Source organism: Tachypleus tridentatus, chromosome 3, assembly GCF_004210375.1.
Source record: "Tachypleus tridentatus isolate NWPU-2018 chromosome 3, ASM421037v1, whole genome shotgun sequence".
In the NCBI taxonomy this organism is placed as follows: Eukaryota; Metazoa; Arthropoda; class Merostomata; order Xiphosura; family Limulidae; genus Tachypleus; species Tachypleus tridentatus.
This window is the reverse complement of record NC_134827.1, coordinates 79,048,917-79,064,973: the sequence shown is the minus strand read 5'-3', so window position 1 is coordinate 79,064,973 and position 16,057 is coordinate 79,048,917. Positions and strand designations below refer to the sequence as shown.

Genomic DNA, 16,057 nt, shown 5'->3' with positions numbered 1-16,057 from the left:
TGGTAAAAGAGTAGTCCAAGAGTTGGCGGTGGGTGGTGATGACTAGCTGCCTTCCCTCTAGTCTTACACTGCTAAATTAGGGACGGCTAGCACAGATAGCCCTAGAGTAGCTTTGTGCGAAATTCCAAACAAACAGGTTTTTAGTGACGTAAGCTTCCTGCTGAGCCACCAGGGAGAGTTTTACTTTACTTCTGATATCACTTCTTATTTTAATTGAAACAGAGAAGGAAAAATAAAAATCTGGAGGTGAAAGTCTGTTTGAAGGATGAAAAAGGGAAAGGTCAAAAGGATATTTGACGTCTTTTTTCATGATCAATAGAGTAGTGAGGACTTGAGCTCACAAGAACAAACATTGATCGAACCGAATGATTTGAATAAATAATTTTAAACAAGAACAAAAAACTTAAAGCGTCTCCTCATCCCTCCATTTTATATATATATATTAAATAGTGCGTTAAGTGAGAAGGGGCATTGTCGAGGAAATTATTTAATTTTTCTTGTAACTGCAGTTTCACACGCATCGACTATTACCCGTTTCATTCCCGCGTGCGCGGTCTGACCATTATTAGGGCTGACTGGCAAGGCCATATCAATGTCCTTAGGTTCTTTGTTTTCCTAACACATGCACACCCGACGACTAAGCGGAACCTCCAATATAAACTGTTTAATTAGTAACGATCATGTTTTAGCTGCTGTCCTCGACGTATTTGAAAACTCCACTCTGCAACGTGGACCCTCTGTCCCTAGCGCAGCTCGCGATCATCTATTGCGCGTGCGTCGGAACGTTTCCTGCTTAATATGTCAGTGAAGTGGAAGAAGCGCCAATTTTTTAATTTTTTTACACTAACGCACATAAGAGGTAGACAGCTACCAACTGGATACGATTTCTGCATTAGCACATCGCCAAAGACACTGCTGTGTGTGACCTTAAATCAGTTTCAACCATTTGCTCAGTGCTAGTTTGTTTCTCTGCATCACCTAGCAGATTCGATCTGCAACACGTTTCTGAATCGCGCACAACCCTACCACATAACGATAGCATTTTGGTCAATATTTAGTGTGTGGCTACTGTAGTATAACCGTCTAGCTAGCCAATAGAAGGTTTCTTGTGCCACTAGACCGGTAAGGCACGGTGTGTCGTGACGTGGAGCACCTGTGTGGGTAGCGTTTATTTCGTACGGCATGCGGCAAGGTGCAGACTAAGCGTTTGACTGGGATTCAAATGTTTAAAGACCTGGCGGGAACTCCGTTAATATCGTATATTTACCTTAGGCTCTTTCCGTGGACGAAATATTCTCTTATCAGCTGCAATTCGTTCTTTCTTTCGTGCCAAAATGAAACTATGTTTTTCGAACTTTGATGGTTTTCCTTCTAATTTGCCCCATTTTTTGCGCTGTAATTTATTTCTGTCTCGTGATATGACCGTTATTCTGTGCTAACACACGAGGACCTATAGCAGATGCTGGAATGAAACTGCAGAAGCGCAGGTCGTGTTCGCTGCAGTCCACTCAACTAGTAACACACCATAACAGAAGACCCGCACAAAGTCGAAGCTCAAGGAGGGAGATTAGGTTCGTATTACAAGTTCGAATTTTCGGAAATTAAAACTCAAGAATCAGCGACATGGATTGGTGGAGGCTCTGTGTGTCTTTCATCTGCTGTAGAAGGTAAGTAAATGCAGTTTTCAGTTATAAAAAAAATCTAAACGTTATGGGAGAAAATATTTTTAAAAAAATCACATTTTTCTGTAGTCGTGAACTCACTGTAGGTTTCTATTTTTAATAAGTAATATTTTTGCAGTGGAAGTTTATTTAGTGCACCTGATATGCAAGTTTAAGAACCTTCTACGCACCATGGCATAGCTTCTTATACATTAGGAGCCCCAACAGGGGCACGGCAGCAAGTCTGCGGATTTTAAACACTAGCAGCCAGGATTTCGATACCCTTGGTAGGAAGAACTCAAGTAGCCCTTTGTGTAGCTTTGTGCTTAACATCGAACATTAGAAGCCATCCGTGGTTTAGTGGCTAGAGTGCCGGGCTGTGAACCCAAGGATTCATGATTGTCGTTCTGTTGCCACAAAACCACACTCCGCACTTCAGGGTTGTTCTTCATTATAATAGTGACGGTGAAATTCTACTATTTGATTGTAGTAGTTAAAAAGTTGGCGGTTGGTGCTGTTCACCAACTGCCTTCCCTCTCGTGTAGCTTTGCGCAAATATTTAAAATAATTATATCGTTCACTCTGTTTCATTGGAGTTGATTTTTGTTTTCTTGTTACGAAGCAAGAAAATGGAATATCCATGCTTTGTCCATCGAGGAGAATCTAACGCCAGCGTTGTAAGACCGTGAAACTTACCGCGAACCCACTGGGAGGACGCATTTGAAATCAAAACCATTTTTTTTTTCTTATCTTATCTTTATGGATTAAAATGTACTCAGATTCTAGTCTCTGTAACTTTTGTAATATTCTCGTAAGTTGTTATATTAATTTGCCTTCGCGCAAGGCCTATCTGCACACTGATCACGACAGGAATCGAACCACCAATTCTAGCATTATAAAACCTCAAGCTTCTCATTGGGTCACCACTCCATTTTTAGGGTTGCCTAAGTTCATTCATCACGCCATAAAATAGTGTTTGACTATGATTCTGCATATATTATCAAATTTAACTGAGTTTTATTTCGCGTCACGAATTAGTTCCTCATACTAATAAAACATTCATTCCTATGACATATACTTATTGCTTGCATTAACTTAACAACGTTTTAACCATCCTTACGGTACCTTCGGTTGAGTACACTACTGTTCAAAAGCTCAGTGGTAACCTTCTACACTTATTACACAAAAAAAAACCGGGTTTTCAAATATGTGGTTGGCACATTAGAAATATGTGTTTTCTAGTTTTTCACTTAACAACAAACAAACGATTCGTTGTCCACAGCATGGCCCGAATATTAATTCTAGCTTAAAATTGTTTACACAATGGCTTAATTAGTTTATTGCTTGCTTCATAAATTGTTATTATTACATGCTATTATTATTCCCTCTCTCCTTAAGGTCCTCAGATGTTGAGCCAATGTTACATCCAATCTGTTTACTTCATAAATTATTATTATTATATGCTGTTATTATTCCTTCTATCCTTAATGTCTTCAGATGTTGATCCATGGTTACATCCAGTCTACTTCATAGATTGTTATTATTACATGCTATTATTATTCCCGTCTTCAGATGTTGAGCCAATGTTACATCCAATCTGTTTACTTCATAAATTGTTATTATTATATGCTGTTATTATTCCTTCTATCCTTAATGTCTTCAGATGTTGATCCAATGTTACATCCAGTCTATTTACTTCATAAATTGTTATTATTACATGCTATTATTATTCCCGTCTTCAGATGTTGAGCCAATGTTACATCCAATCAGTTTACTTCATAAATTGTTATTATTATATGCTGTTATTATTCTCTCTATCCTTAATGTCTTCAGATGTTGATCCAATGTTACATCCAGTCTATTTACTTCATAAATTGTTATTATTACATGCTATTATTATTCTCGTCTTCAGATGTTGAGCCAATGTTACATCCAATCTGTTTACTTCATAAATTATTATTATTATATGCTGTTATTATTCCTTCTATCCTTAATGTCTTAAGATGTTGATCCAATGTTACATCCAGTCTATTTACTTCATACATTGTTATTATTACATGCTATTATTATTCCCGTCTTCAGATGTTGAGCCAATGTTACATCCAATCAGTTTACTTCATAAATTGTTATTATCATATGCTGTTATTATTCTCTCTATCCTTAATGTCTTCAGATGTTGATCCAATGTTACATCCAGTCTATTTACTTCATAAATTGTTATTATTACATGCTATTATTATTCCCGTCTTCAGATGTTGAGCCAATGTTACATCCAATCTGTTTACTTCATAAATTATTATTATTATATGCTGTTATTATTCATTCTATCCTTAATGTCTTAAGATGTTGATCCAATGTTACATCCAGTCTATTTACTTCATAAATTATTATTATTATATGCTGTTATTATTCCTTCTATCCTTAATGTCTTCAGATGTTGATCCATGGTTACATCCAGTCTACTTCATAAATTGTTATTATTACATGCTATTATTATCCCGTCTTGAGATGTTGAGCCAATGATACATCCAATCTGTTTACTTCATAAATTGTTATTATTACATGCTGTTATTATTCTCTCTATCCTTAAGGTCCTCAGATTTTGAGCCAATGTTACATCCAACTACAAGAGGTTCTTCTTTGTTTTTGTTTCACGCATGCTCTAATACAGAATTACCTTGAAATACCTTCGTTACTGGCTACATCATTAAATAAGATATAGTTTGACATTAAACCGGTTATTAGTATGTTAGAATCCGTTGCTATAATCATGACGGATTAATTTATTTCGCTTCTTTCTATTTTCTTAGAAGATACCTTAATTCTCACTTGTGGGTAATTATATTCATGTACCACTCTTTTCCTTGTTTGTTTCGAGTTGTAATACTACTTATATCTTCCTACTCATTATATTCTTGAAATATATCAGTTCTTGAGCTAATATTTCAAATAACTATTGCATTTATTACTAGAATGGCCCGGCATGACCAGGTGGTTAAGGCACTTGACTCGTAATCTAAAGGTCGCGGCAAAGATGCACGATTAGCCGTGGGAGCGTTATAATGTGATGGTCCATCCCACTATTCGTTGGTAAAAGAGTAGCTCAAGATTTGGCGGTGGGTGGTGATGACTAGCTGCCTTCCATACTCAACACCATCCGCCGCTAACTCTTAAACTATTTTTATGTTACCGAATAGTAGGATTTTACTGTCACTTTTAGTAAGCACCCACGGCTTCGAGGTGCGGAGAGTGAATTTAAGGCAACGGAACCAGAACCATGAACAATCGGTTTCACATTCCGAATACGTTAAACCACTGGGCCACGCTAAATTACTTTATGTATCTGGTATTCAAGAGAACAACGCGCACATTATGGATTTACTAACATGGGCATTCTAAACACATGTATGAAGAATACAGGCGCAGCCCCTTCCCTCCCAGTGGCACAGCGGTAAGTATGCGGACTTACAACAATAGAAACCGGGTTTCGATACCCGAGGTGGTTAGAACACAGATAGCCCTTTATGCAGTTTCGTGCTTAATTATTTTTTTTTAAATATGAAGCAAACACACCATCAATATTCCAAATAATTACAATAATAAGTACTGCATAATTAGTGTCTTGCACTTAATATGTAGGAGACAAAAACACACATTTGCCTATTATCACGTTTAGTTTAAACCTAAATAACTGACAGTGAAGAGTAAGAGTTCATTTGTGGATAAATCAAGTTTTTTCCAGATTATTTCCAGTTTTAGTCTAAAAAATGTACAACCTTTACCACTAGAAGTCGCAAGGTTCATTTTAAGGGAAGTATTGTTGAGTACAAAAACAAATAACGGGGAATATATGCTGTCCCATCGTGGGTACCGAAACCTGATTTTTAGTGATATAAATCCTCGTACTTCTGAGTCACCGGACGTGAGCGATTCCAAGTAGTGAAAAACGAGATGGTAAATCGAGGGTTAAATTAGGTAATTTATATAGTTTTATACGTAAGTTATATTTCACCAATGTCTATCATCAGTTGGAACAGTCCTCAAGTTTTATTTTTTGTGGGGAGGGGAGAAATGGATATTTAGGTGCCTCTAAATGTAGTGTTACCTTAAACATTGCACGCCATTGGTCAGTTAGTGAAATAAGTTAGCAGTTATAGGAGGGGTATATACAGCCACGTTGGCTATTGCTTACTATTAGCTAATTTTGTACGTTTTTTGTGATATTGATTTGAACCTGAGAACTCCTTAATGACTGCTGAAGGTGTCTTTTGTCCCTTCCCCTACTCCCGTAAAGCGCGATCCTTGTTCATCGGCCCAGCATGGCCAGGTGGTTAAGGCACTCGACTCGCAATCTAAGGGTCACGGGTTCGAATCCCCGTCACACAAAACATGCCCGCTCTTTTAGCCGTGAGGGCGTTATAATGTGACCATCAATCCCACTCTACGTTGGTAAAAGAGTAGCCAAAAATTGTCGATGGGTGGTGATTACTAGCTGCCTTCCGTCTAGTCTTACATTCCTATATTAGGGACGACTAGTGCAGAGAGCCCTCGTGTAGTTTTGCGCGAAATTCAAAACAAATTCATTGTTCATCACATTCATTGGGGTCTTTCCAGCTACGGTTTATTTTCTATGTTACTTCCTCTTACGTTCTTTTCTCATGTATTTGTCCAGTTTTGTCTTTGCACATTTTATTTTGTTACGTACTAGGTTTTTAACAACCACCTCATTCACTTTCTTCTAAACTGTTTATAACTTTCTGTACAAGTTCTCTTACCTAATTGGATCTACCCCGATCTCTTTGAGGTTCTTTTCGCTTGCATCAGTAACACAAATAAATAAAAAAATGGGGGTTCAGGAAATCAGTTTCAGCTAAATTTTTTAATGGTTGGTTTCGGGGAGAAAACAGGAATATGGAAAAGTTTAGTACCGTTTACAATTCTGAATGCCTAAACATAATAATCAAGCTACACATGGGTTATATATAAGATTAGAGGGAAGGCAGCTAGTTATCACCACCCACCGCCAGCTCTTGGGCTATTCTTTTACTACAGAATAGTGAGATTGGTCGTACATCATAACGCCCCACGGCTGAAAGGACGAGCATGTTTGGTGTGACGGGGATTCGAACATGTTACCCTCAGATTACGAGTCGAGCGCACTAACCACCTAGCCATGCCGGACCATTGATAAATGAGAAACAAGTGTTCCTACACTCCTAGTAGTACTGTACACAAGTTCACTTTGCATATTTTAACTTTCCCTTTCTCTAAAATTCCACAAGTAAAAAAAAGTAATTTTGATAAGCAAATAGGAAATATTAATAGCTTTATTACAACCAGCTGTAATCATGTTGTAAGACTTTTCTATGTGGATTTCACGTTCAGTAGACACATGGACTGATGATTCAATTCTTAATTCGTTTATTTTTTTTAACTGTTGAATATTTAAACTATTTTATTGTTTGAAAGCAATTTGCCGAATTTTGTAATCATTTTAAACTCTGCATTTCAGTGTTTTTTTGAACTCTTTATTTCTCTCTCTTTTAAAAAATAAATCCTGATGATATGGTAAACTGATTTCCTTAGATACTAAATATTAAAATATTGGCTATAATTGTATTTCAAAAATTAAAATATGTTGCAATCGCAGGGAAATCTAATAACATTATAACTTTGCACTGAAATTATTTTACTATGGTACTTGGTTCCATTAACCATTAGAATATAATTAGACGACATAACCTTTAATGTCAAAAGGAGATCAAGAAGTCTACGGTTTACATTAGATAACTAGGAAGGACACTAGTGTTTGTTGTCTGTTATGCCAGTTTCCTAGTTGCACGAAGTTAGCACTTTTCCTCGTTCATCGTTTAATGGGGAACTGTTGTTAAGCAGGGTGACGTAAAATATGACTAGTTCTTCTTCCTCATCTTTCTTCAAGCCATCTTTGGTGCTGATGTTTCCTCTGTTAAAGATACTGATGGCAGCATAAGAGCAGAAAGGCATAAGCTGTCGAACTGGGACATTGAATGTAAATGTCATGATTTTGGCCCAGAACGGGGAATAAAGACTTGAGTGTAACTATCATGAAAAATCGCTGTTTAGCCTTGAATTCAACAGTGCCACCAGTCGTCAATGTCCCTATCCCCCAGTTCAACTATGTTTTACCATTTATGGCTATCTGAAACTATTTTGTGTCTTTCCATCTTGGTCCGGCATGGCCAGGTGGTTAAGGCACTCGACGAGTAATCCAAACTTCGCAGGTTCGAATCCCAGTCTCACTAAACATGCTCGCCCTTTCAGCCGTGAGGACGTTACAATGTGTCGGTTAATCCCACTATTCGAAGGTAAAAGAAGTAACTTAAGAGTTGGCGGTGGGTGGTGATGAGTAGCTTCCTTCCATCTAGTCTTATACTGCTAAATTAGGGCCGACTAGTGCGGATAGCCCTCGTGTAGCTTTGCACGAAATTCATACAGACAGAAACAATATACATAAATGCATATTCACAAACCTCAACAGTTGCCAACTTTATCTATAGTTAAGTATCATCTAATAATGTTTCCTGGGCCCACTTCTTTCTTCTAGCATATGATATATTTTCACTGAGTTTTTAATAACACTCAAAAACAGAGGGTTATTTTTCTGTAAAAGTAAAAAATAATACTTACTCTTAAATAGCTTTTGCACATTTTTGCTATACAGCCTTTCTTTCTCTTACAGTCTTGTAAACACGAGAATATAAATATGGACCAATAAACTATCTAATTTTTCACCCCCGTTATTGGCCATCTTAATTATTTCAAGACTATTTTAAGGTATCCCTTGTACCTTCTTTCAAAGACATTAATTAATTAACTATTAATTATCAATAAATGAACATGCATCGACAAAGCTACAGTACTGTATGTTGGGACAAAGTCAAAATTTAGATTTCAAGCTACTTTTAAAGAACAGTAGAAAATAAATCACAAGATCAAAGTTTTATTACCCTTCATATTCAGTACAACAGAAACTCAGAGGAAGTGCTTTAGTTCAGTAAACAGTTCATATTTTGTGTGTCCCTTTTGCTTTAATAACTGCAAACAGTCTTTCAGGCGTTGTTGAAACATATTTAATCAAAGTGTTCTTTGATATTTTACTCCAAATATCTCTAGTATACTCCTATAAAGTTTATTTGGAAGTAACTTTTGATTTGTCAAGTTTTTTATCTATCAAATCCCAGATCTGCTCAACTGGTTTGGAATTAGACTCTGTGAGGGTCATTACATCATTCCAATGACTCCAGCACTTTATTTCTTAGTTAAGTAATTTCTGCATAGATTGAATGAGTGTTTGGGGTCGTTATCTTCAGGGTAGTAGAATCCTTTACCAATAATACGCAAATCACTAGGTATATCACGACGGTTCAGTGTGTGATGGTACTTGTGCTGGTCCATTATTCCATCTATTTTGTAAATATCTCCTGTCGCCAATCACACTGCCTCCCACATCCTTCATGTTAGGTGCTATGCTTTGAGGTATCTTTCACCTTTCTTCTGCTGGATGTACAACCTACGTTTTGAACTAAATATTTCAAACTTGGACTCATCCATGCATAACATCATTTTCCAATCATCAACAGCCAAGGTTTTGTACTTTGTAACAAATTTCAGTCTCTTCATAATATTTGGAGATCAGACTAAAGGTTGTTTACCTACTACACGATCAAATATTCCATTCTCATTGGCTCTTCTTGATATTGTAAATCTGGACACTTTTCTGTCACCTGGTTCATGGTTGTTTATCTGATGGGTGAGATCAGTTTCAGTCTTCCTTCTGTCCTGAAGGTTACATAAACAAAGATACTTAACATCAATATCATTGAGTTTAGGTGCTCTGCCTCTTCCATCCTTACTTTCAAATTTACTTGTCTTGGTTTCACGATGTAGGATGTACTTGACATGGTTCAGAGAGCATTTCAAGTCTGCAGCAATTTGTCAGAGAGACCAACGAGCATTACGTAAAGCATTTACGTGAACTCTCTGCTCTACTAACAACTGTCTACTCTTTCTGGGCCGTAGCATGGTAACACAAATTAATATATAAACACTGTTTTTATTGTGGAGTAGCAATTAGTTTCTTCTTGCCTATACCGGCCGGTATCATATGCTGGCTTTTTCTCTATATAGTTAGGACACTGCATTAGATAACATAACAGTTATTTCAGACCCTAAATTTGATCAGTGTGTTCATTCAAGCAGAACTCTTATGGCATGCCCTTGATACAAGTATATGGGAATTCTAAAGAATCATAAGTATTCTCATCCTGGATCATTCAGTTGTCAACAGGGATGAGTGAGGCACTATCATAGTGTTGAAATTTACATTCTATAATGGCCTGGATGAATTAGCCCAATAAAACGGAAAGACTAACAAAATATTCTCTCGTGCTAACACTTTTTCACAGCACTGTAAGTACATTAAAGATTCATTTGAGAACACCGAGAAATATATTGTTTGTTTTGTATTTCACGCAAAGCTACACGAAGACTATCTGAAGTAGCATTGAAAAGCAAGAGGCAGGTAGTCATCACCACTCACCGCCAATTCTTGGGACACTATTTTACCAACGAATAGTGGGATTGACCGTCACATTATAACGACCCCATAGCTAAAAGAGCGAACATGTTTGGGGGGGGGGAGTCGAACCTACGACTCTCACATTACGAGTCAAGCGCCCTATTCACCTGGCCATGTCGAGTCAGTAAAATATAGCTTCTTTTATTTGTTTATTACCAATTATATATTATTTCATTAAATGTTACAGCTTATACAGCAAGTAAAATTGTATATAGAACATGCACAACGTTTCGGTCACTTTAAGAGATGCAACTTATAGTAAAATAATATAGAATAAAGTAGCTTTATTGTGAAATAGAACAGAAATGTTATACTTATCACAATAAAATAATATTCACTGCCAACATAGGTTTTGTGAAATATTTTAAACACTATGTTGCTCGGAAAAACCCTGATACATTGGATATAGAACGTTTTTCTTAACATCTAGAAAGCCTGATATTACTATCAGGAAAAGAAAGACATTCATAGTGTTAAAATATAAGGCAAAGCACACCTACAACCTAATTCTTAACCTTATTTTAAAATTCGTCTCCTTAAACTCTAATCGCTTTACTAGGATGAACGTTAAGCTTAAGCTTTCTTTCAATGAATACGTAAACAATCGTTAAACTTTTCTAAAAACTGTTATTAATGAAACTTGCTGGCTGGTGTCAAATTAGTAATAAATATCAAATTCAGCTTTGAAAGACTATTTACGGGTTGTTCTGCACCAGTTTGCGCAGAATAAAAATATACAAAACCGTGACATTGGAACATCTTTTTAAATGCGACTTGAAATGCCTTCCCCCAGTGGTACAGCTTATAACGCTAGAAACCGGATTGCAATACTTGTGGTGGGCAGAACACAAATAGACCATTGTGTATCAAAACAACAACAAAAACGACTTCAAACGTTAAATTAGTCCATCAGAGGGTCATCAGCAAGTTTATAACTTACAGCGCTGAAATCCAGTGTTCAATTTCCCTTGGGTAACAGAGAATGTGTAGCTTTACGTTAAAACAAACATTAAGTTATGAAGTATGCACAGATTTATTAACCCTTTTTATCAACAAATGAACAAGTTCATATATATATATATATATTAAGAAGGTAAACACACAATTGTAAAATGTTATAGTATTAAGAATGAAGACGAAATTAATAACTTAACTACATTGATAAAACCAGTGATGACGTTATTATGAAGACGGGGAAGGCAGTAAGAAACAGTAGAATGTAAGGTGGAAAGTTTGGTTTGAAATACTGTCAAATATTGTGAAGATATACCCACTATATTTAAAGGTAGAAGTATTAAATCTAAAAATACTTCAAAAGAGTAGAAAGAGATCACGTGGTCGGTCACATAGACCTAGCCCATGTTGAGAAAGTTAATTAAACATGTGACCATACACTAAATAGTTACGTCGTAGGTCACTTTGCTCAAACGTCTTCTTTCCTAATCTAGAATAGCTGACCAGAAAGGGGGCAACCAGTAAGTAACACCCGCCATCTACACGGTAAATTGCGGAATTGACAATGAATTTTATCGCGCATTCAGAGATGAGAGTGCATAGTGTGTTCAGAGGTATGTCGCAACTTGAATCTTGGAATGCGAAGTTCCGCATGTTAACTAACAAGACACTTCACCCACGAAGGTGGAGAGGTGTTTTTAGTGTTTTATTGAATACATCATCGATGACATTCTTGAATAACAGTTGTTAGGTCTTTATAAATGTCTTCAAAAGATATCCCCGTCACATCAAATATGCTCACCCTCTCAGCCGTGGGAGCGTTATAATGTGACTGTCAATCCCACTATTCGTTGGTAAAGGAGTAGCCCAAGAGTTAGCGGTGGGTGGTGATGACTAGTTGCCTTCCCTTCTAGTCTTACATTGGATGTTAGCAGATAGCTCTCGTGTATCTTTGCGCGAAATTCTAAAACAAACAATCAAAAAAATAAATTTACAGGCCCAGGATGACGTGGTAGTTACCGTGTAAACCAGCAGATGGAGCTGCATCACGTTCTTTTCTATGAGTTGTGGAAGAGTAGTCGTGACAGTAAATTTCACCGATTGAATGCTGTTTGCTGGTTCCACTGTATCTCTGGTTAACAGGGTTTCAAAAGCAGGAATGTTAAAATGTTTGGACCTTGGAATCTCCAGACTAGGACTAACTTGTAGCATAGCATACTAAGGATGAAAATATCATATACCAAAATATTTATATCGTTCAATTTACTCATTATTTAGTGTCCTCTCATGTCTATCAATTCAAGTGTGGCGTTGTGTACACAATAATTATTAAATTCAATATTTTTTCATGGTTTTAATTTTTTAACTGATAGACTAGAAAAAAGGCAGCTAGTCAAATAGAACTCACCGCCAATTTTTGGATTACTATTGTCTGACCGAATAGTGGGATTTATTTTATATTCTTAAAGTGCATCCAAGACCCAAGGAATGGGTCATGTTTTACGTTAAGGAAAAAGTTCATTATCTTGGCACAACATCCACACTCGACTCTTTTAAACGGATAAATAGAAAAAAAAAATCCAATTATTCCTATAATTAGCACGATCCTCCATAACTGTGATGCTTTCTTCTAATTAGTTATTCAAATATAATGTGAGTACAAACGTAAGAAAATACCATAAGCTCGTCACCAAAGACATTTAAAAATGCAGCGATCAATGGTATGTTGATCAATACTAGCTTCACTGGACCCATCTCAAACTGATCTGAGCTGAGAAACAAGCTGTACTGTCAGCAAAACACACACACATGTCAAGCGTCATCCTAATCTCGATTTGATTCTTTTCTCACTGCCACATTTTTACACTCTTGTCCTAGTTGAAATAGACACGGGCTTTCATAACATTTACAGAATACATTTTTTGCTAGTTAAATAGTTATGCTGAATATTTGTACAGGTATTTTGAAATTAGTTCTGAAATTATCGTTAAAACTAGATGAAAGATCACAAGCACATGTTAATCCGTTTACTTCGGTATTTTTTTACATACTGTGTCTATGTCCTTTTATTCTGTACCAAAACATTTCTTGAATCTATGTGTGTGACAGAACTTTTGACATCTCGTTAGATATCAGTGTAACTGAATAACAGACTTTTATTTTCATCAGAAGTCTAGTTGTTTCCATAGTTTTATGTTAGACATAAGCTTGCAGTACAAACACAGATAAAAAAACCAATAAAAGACGTTCCTAAAGCTTTCGTGCACGTATAAAATACTGAATTCACTTTCAGCTATTATTTAAGTTTAAACATACAACAGGAATACATAATGTTTATAAACAAATTTTATTAATTAAATTAACTTGAAACCTGGGTGATCAAAAACGATATTTTCACTTTATTAGTTTAACTAAAATCATCCAATAAAATAAACGTTTTCTTTAGTCTTAAATTCTTGATTGAATTGAAACAGTTCTAATGTTCATACAGCAGAAAATGTAGCGTGTGTGTAGGAGCATGTCGTGGCTCGAACCTCGAACACTTCAATTCTCAGCTCGGTATTCAAACCAACTAGACATTCAAGTTTTCGTGAGAGATAAAAGATTTCACTTGTACTTTGAATATTATTGTTTTCACTGTTTCAATGACGAATCGAAGTTAGATTTTTTACTCATACAATCCATTTTAAACTGCGTAGCTATTTTTGAAAAATGCAAAGCTCCAATTAATCGTAACCAGTCATTAGTTAGTTCACGATGTACCATTACTACAGCATTCATTATGTAAACTGTCGCTCTTGGGTTACGTAGGAACCTTTTATGTAAAGTACTAAATATTTGTATCTGGCACACGGCATTTTGAAGTAAGCAAAAAATTGGTAGAGGGTGCTGTTAACCAATAACCTTTGCTGTTGTCTAACAATTCAAAAGCTGGTACGGCTGTGTACAAATAAACTTTTTGTAGCTTTGAAGTAAAACATCTGAACGAAACCAACATGTGTACAAGTTTCTATACCATGTTATCTCCAAAACTAGTTGACAAAACATTGAGAATCCTTTGTTTATTTTGTAGAATTCTGAACAAAGTTACTCTGTATTTGCGATAGTTGTCCCTAATTTAGCAGTCGAAGATCAGAGGGAAGGTAGTTATCCACTCACTGCCAAAGTCTTAGGCTACTATTTTACCATTCAAAAGTGGTATTCACCGTCACTTTATAACGCTCTCACGGCTGAAATGATGAATATATTTGGGGGCCGGATGAGAACCCTGTACTTGCAAACTGCGAATCGATCACTCCAATGAGCAAACATGTCAGGCCTTAAGCATTGAAAAAACACTCCTACTGTGAAGTTGGAAACTTTTCTGTTTCCAAATATCAAATGTGACTGTCGGTTTAGTGAAATTCAACAAAGAAAAGCCTTATAATTTTTGTTTTTTTCTCTTACACTGAAATTAAAGTTAGCGGGAAAAAAAAGAGTTTTTATAACGATGGATACTAATATTTATTTATTCATCTAAAGCTCAGAAAAAATAAATAGAGTAGTGAGTAGCAACGCTCGACTCGCAATTTCAGGGTTGCGGGTTCCAAACCCCTCATCGTTTAGTTGTGGAGACGTTATAATGTTATTGTTAATTCCAGTATTCAGTGATAGAATAGCCAAAGAATTGGCCATGTATGATATTGAAGACCTGCCTTCCTTCTAGTTTATCACTTCAAAATTAAGGACTGCAGGCACAGATAGACATTCGTGAAATTCGGTAAAATAAATATAGAACTTCCGTCTAACTGAGTCGATGCAATAAAGACATACCAATACAAACTAAAACTATGCCACCTATACTTTATAGCAATATATCTAAGACTGGATGAGTTTCGAAACCATAAACGAGGCTCATTTGTATTAATGTAACTGAAACCTTAAGTGGAAAGATACCAGCTACATATATAGGTTCATAATTACTTCAATAATACTGCGACGTTTAGCCAGTCGTATAATAATAAATGTTTTAAATCATGTACAATGAATCATTAATATACGCACGATAATCAAATTGTGAGGCTAAAAAAAATAATTTATTAATTCGCCAATTACGTGAAGGAAGGAAACGAGGTGTACGCTTCTGTATGTTGGACATCAATAAACTGTCGTTAGCGAATACTCATGTTAGAAGTCAATATCCGTCCGCTGCTATAAGGTGTTTGCCTGCAACGTTATAATTCTAGGTTCGGTGTAGTTTGTTTTGCAACTAAGACAACTGTTCCTTCACATCGTGCACATTTTGATGTCAAAGCACACAATAACTTTCGTCCTTTTTGACTCCTGGCGGTTAGGTCACTCGACTCGTAATCTTCGGGTTGTTGGCATAATTCCCCGCCACTGAACACGTTCACACTTTCAGCCGTGGGTGGCGTTATAATGTAATGATCAATCTAACTGTTCGTGGTTAAAATAGTAGCCTAAGAGTTGGCGATGGGTAGTATTGACTATCTGTCTTCCCTCTAGCCTATCACTGCTAAATTATGGATGGCTAGCACAGAAAACCCTCTTGTTGCTTAGTAGAACAAGCGAATCAAACCTCGTTCACTCAAGGACTGTATGCGTGGACAACACTTCCAAAGTATAACTCTCTGGCAACATTTGTTCGAAGTTAAGCACAAAGCCACACAAAAGGCTATCTGTGCTCTACTCACCACGGGTATCAAAACCCGGTTTCTAGAGTTGTAAGTCAGCAGACATACCGCTATGCCACCCGAGGCTCTCTGAAAACATGGCCCGGCATGGCCAAGTGGTTAGGGCGCTCGAATCGTGATCTCAGGGT

At 36.5% G+C, this 16,057-nt stretch overlaps 1 protein-coding gene across 1 annotated transcript in view; it reads left to right on the top strand.

The window, feature by feature from the left end:
• The first annotated feature begins 809 nt into the window (after positions 1 to 809).
• The window catches only part of LOC143247285 (uncharacterized), a 120,964-nt gene continuing 105,716 nt past the window's right edge, over positions 810 to 16,057 (top strand). The window contains exon 1 of the mRNA XM_076495055.1: positions 810 to 1,667. Within this exon, the coding sequence (XP_076351170.1) occupies positions 1,624 to 1,667 (44 nt within the window). The 5' untranslated portion in view covers positions 810 to 1,623. The remainder of the gene's footprint in view (positions 1,668 to 16,057) is intronic.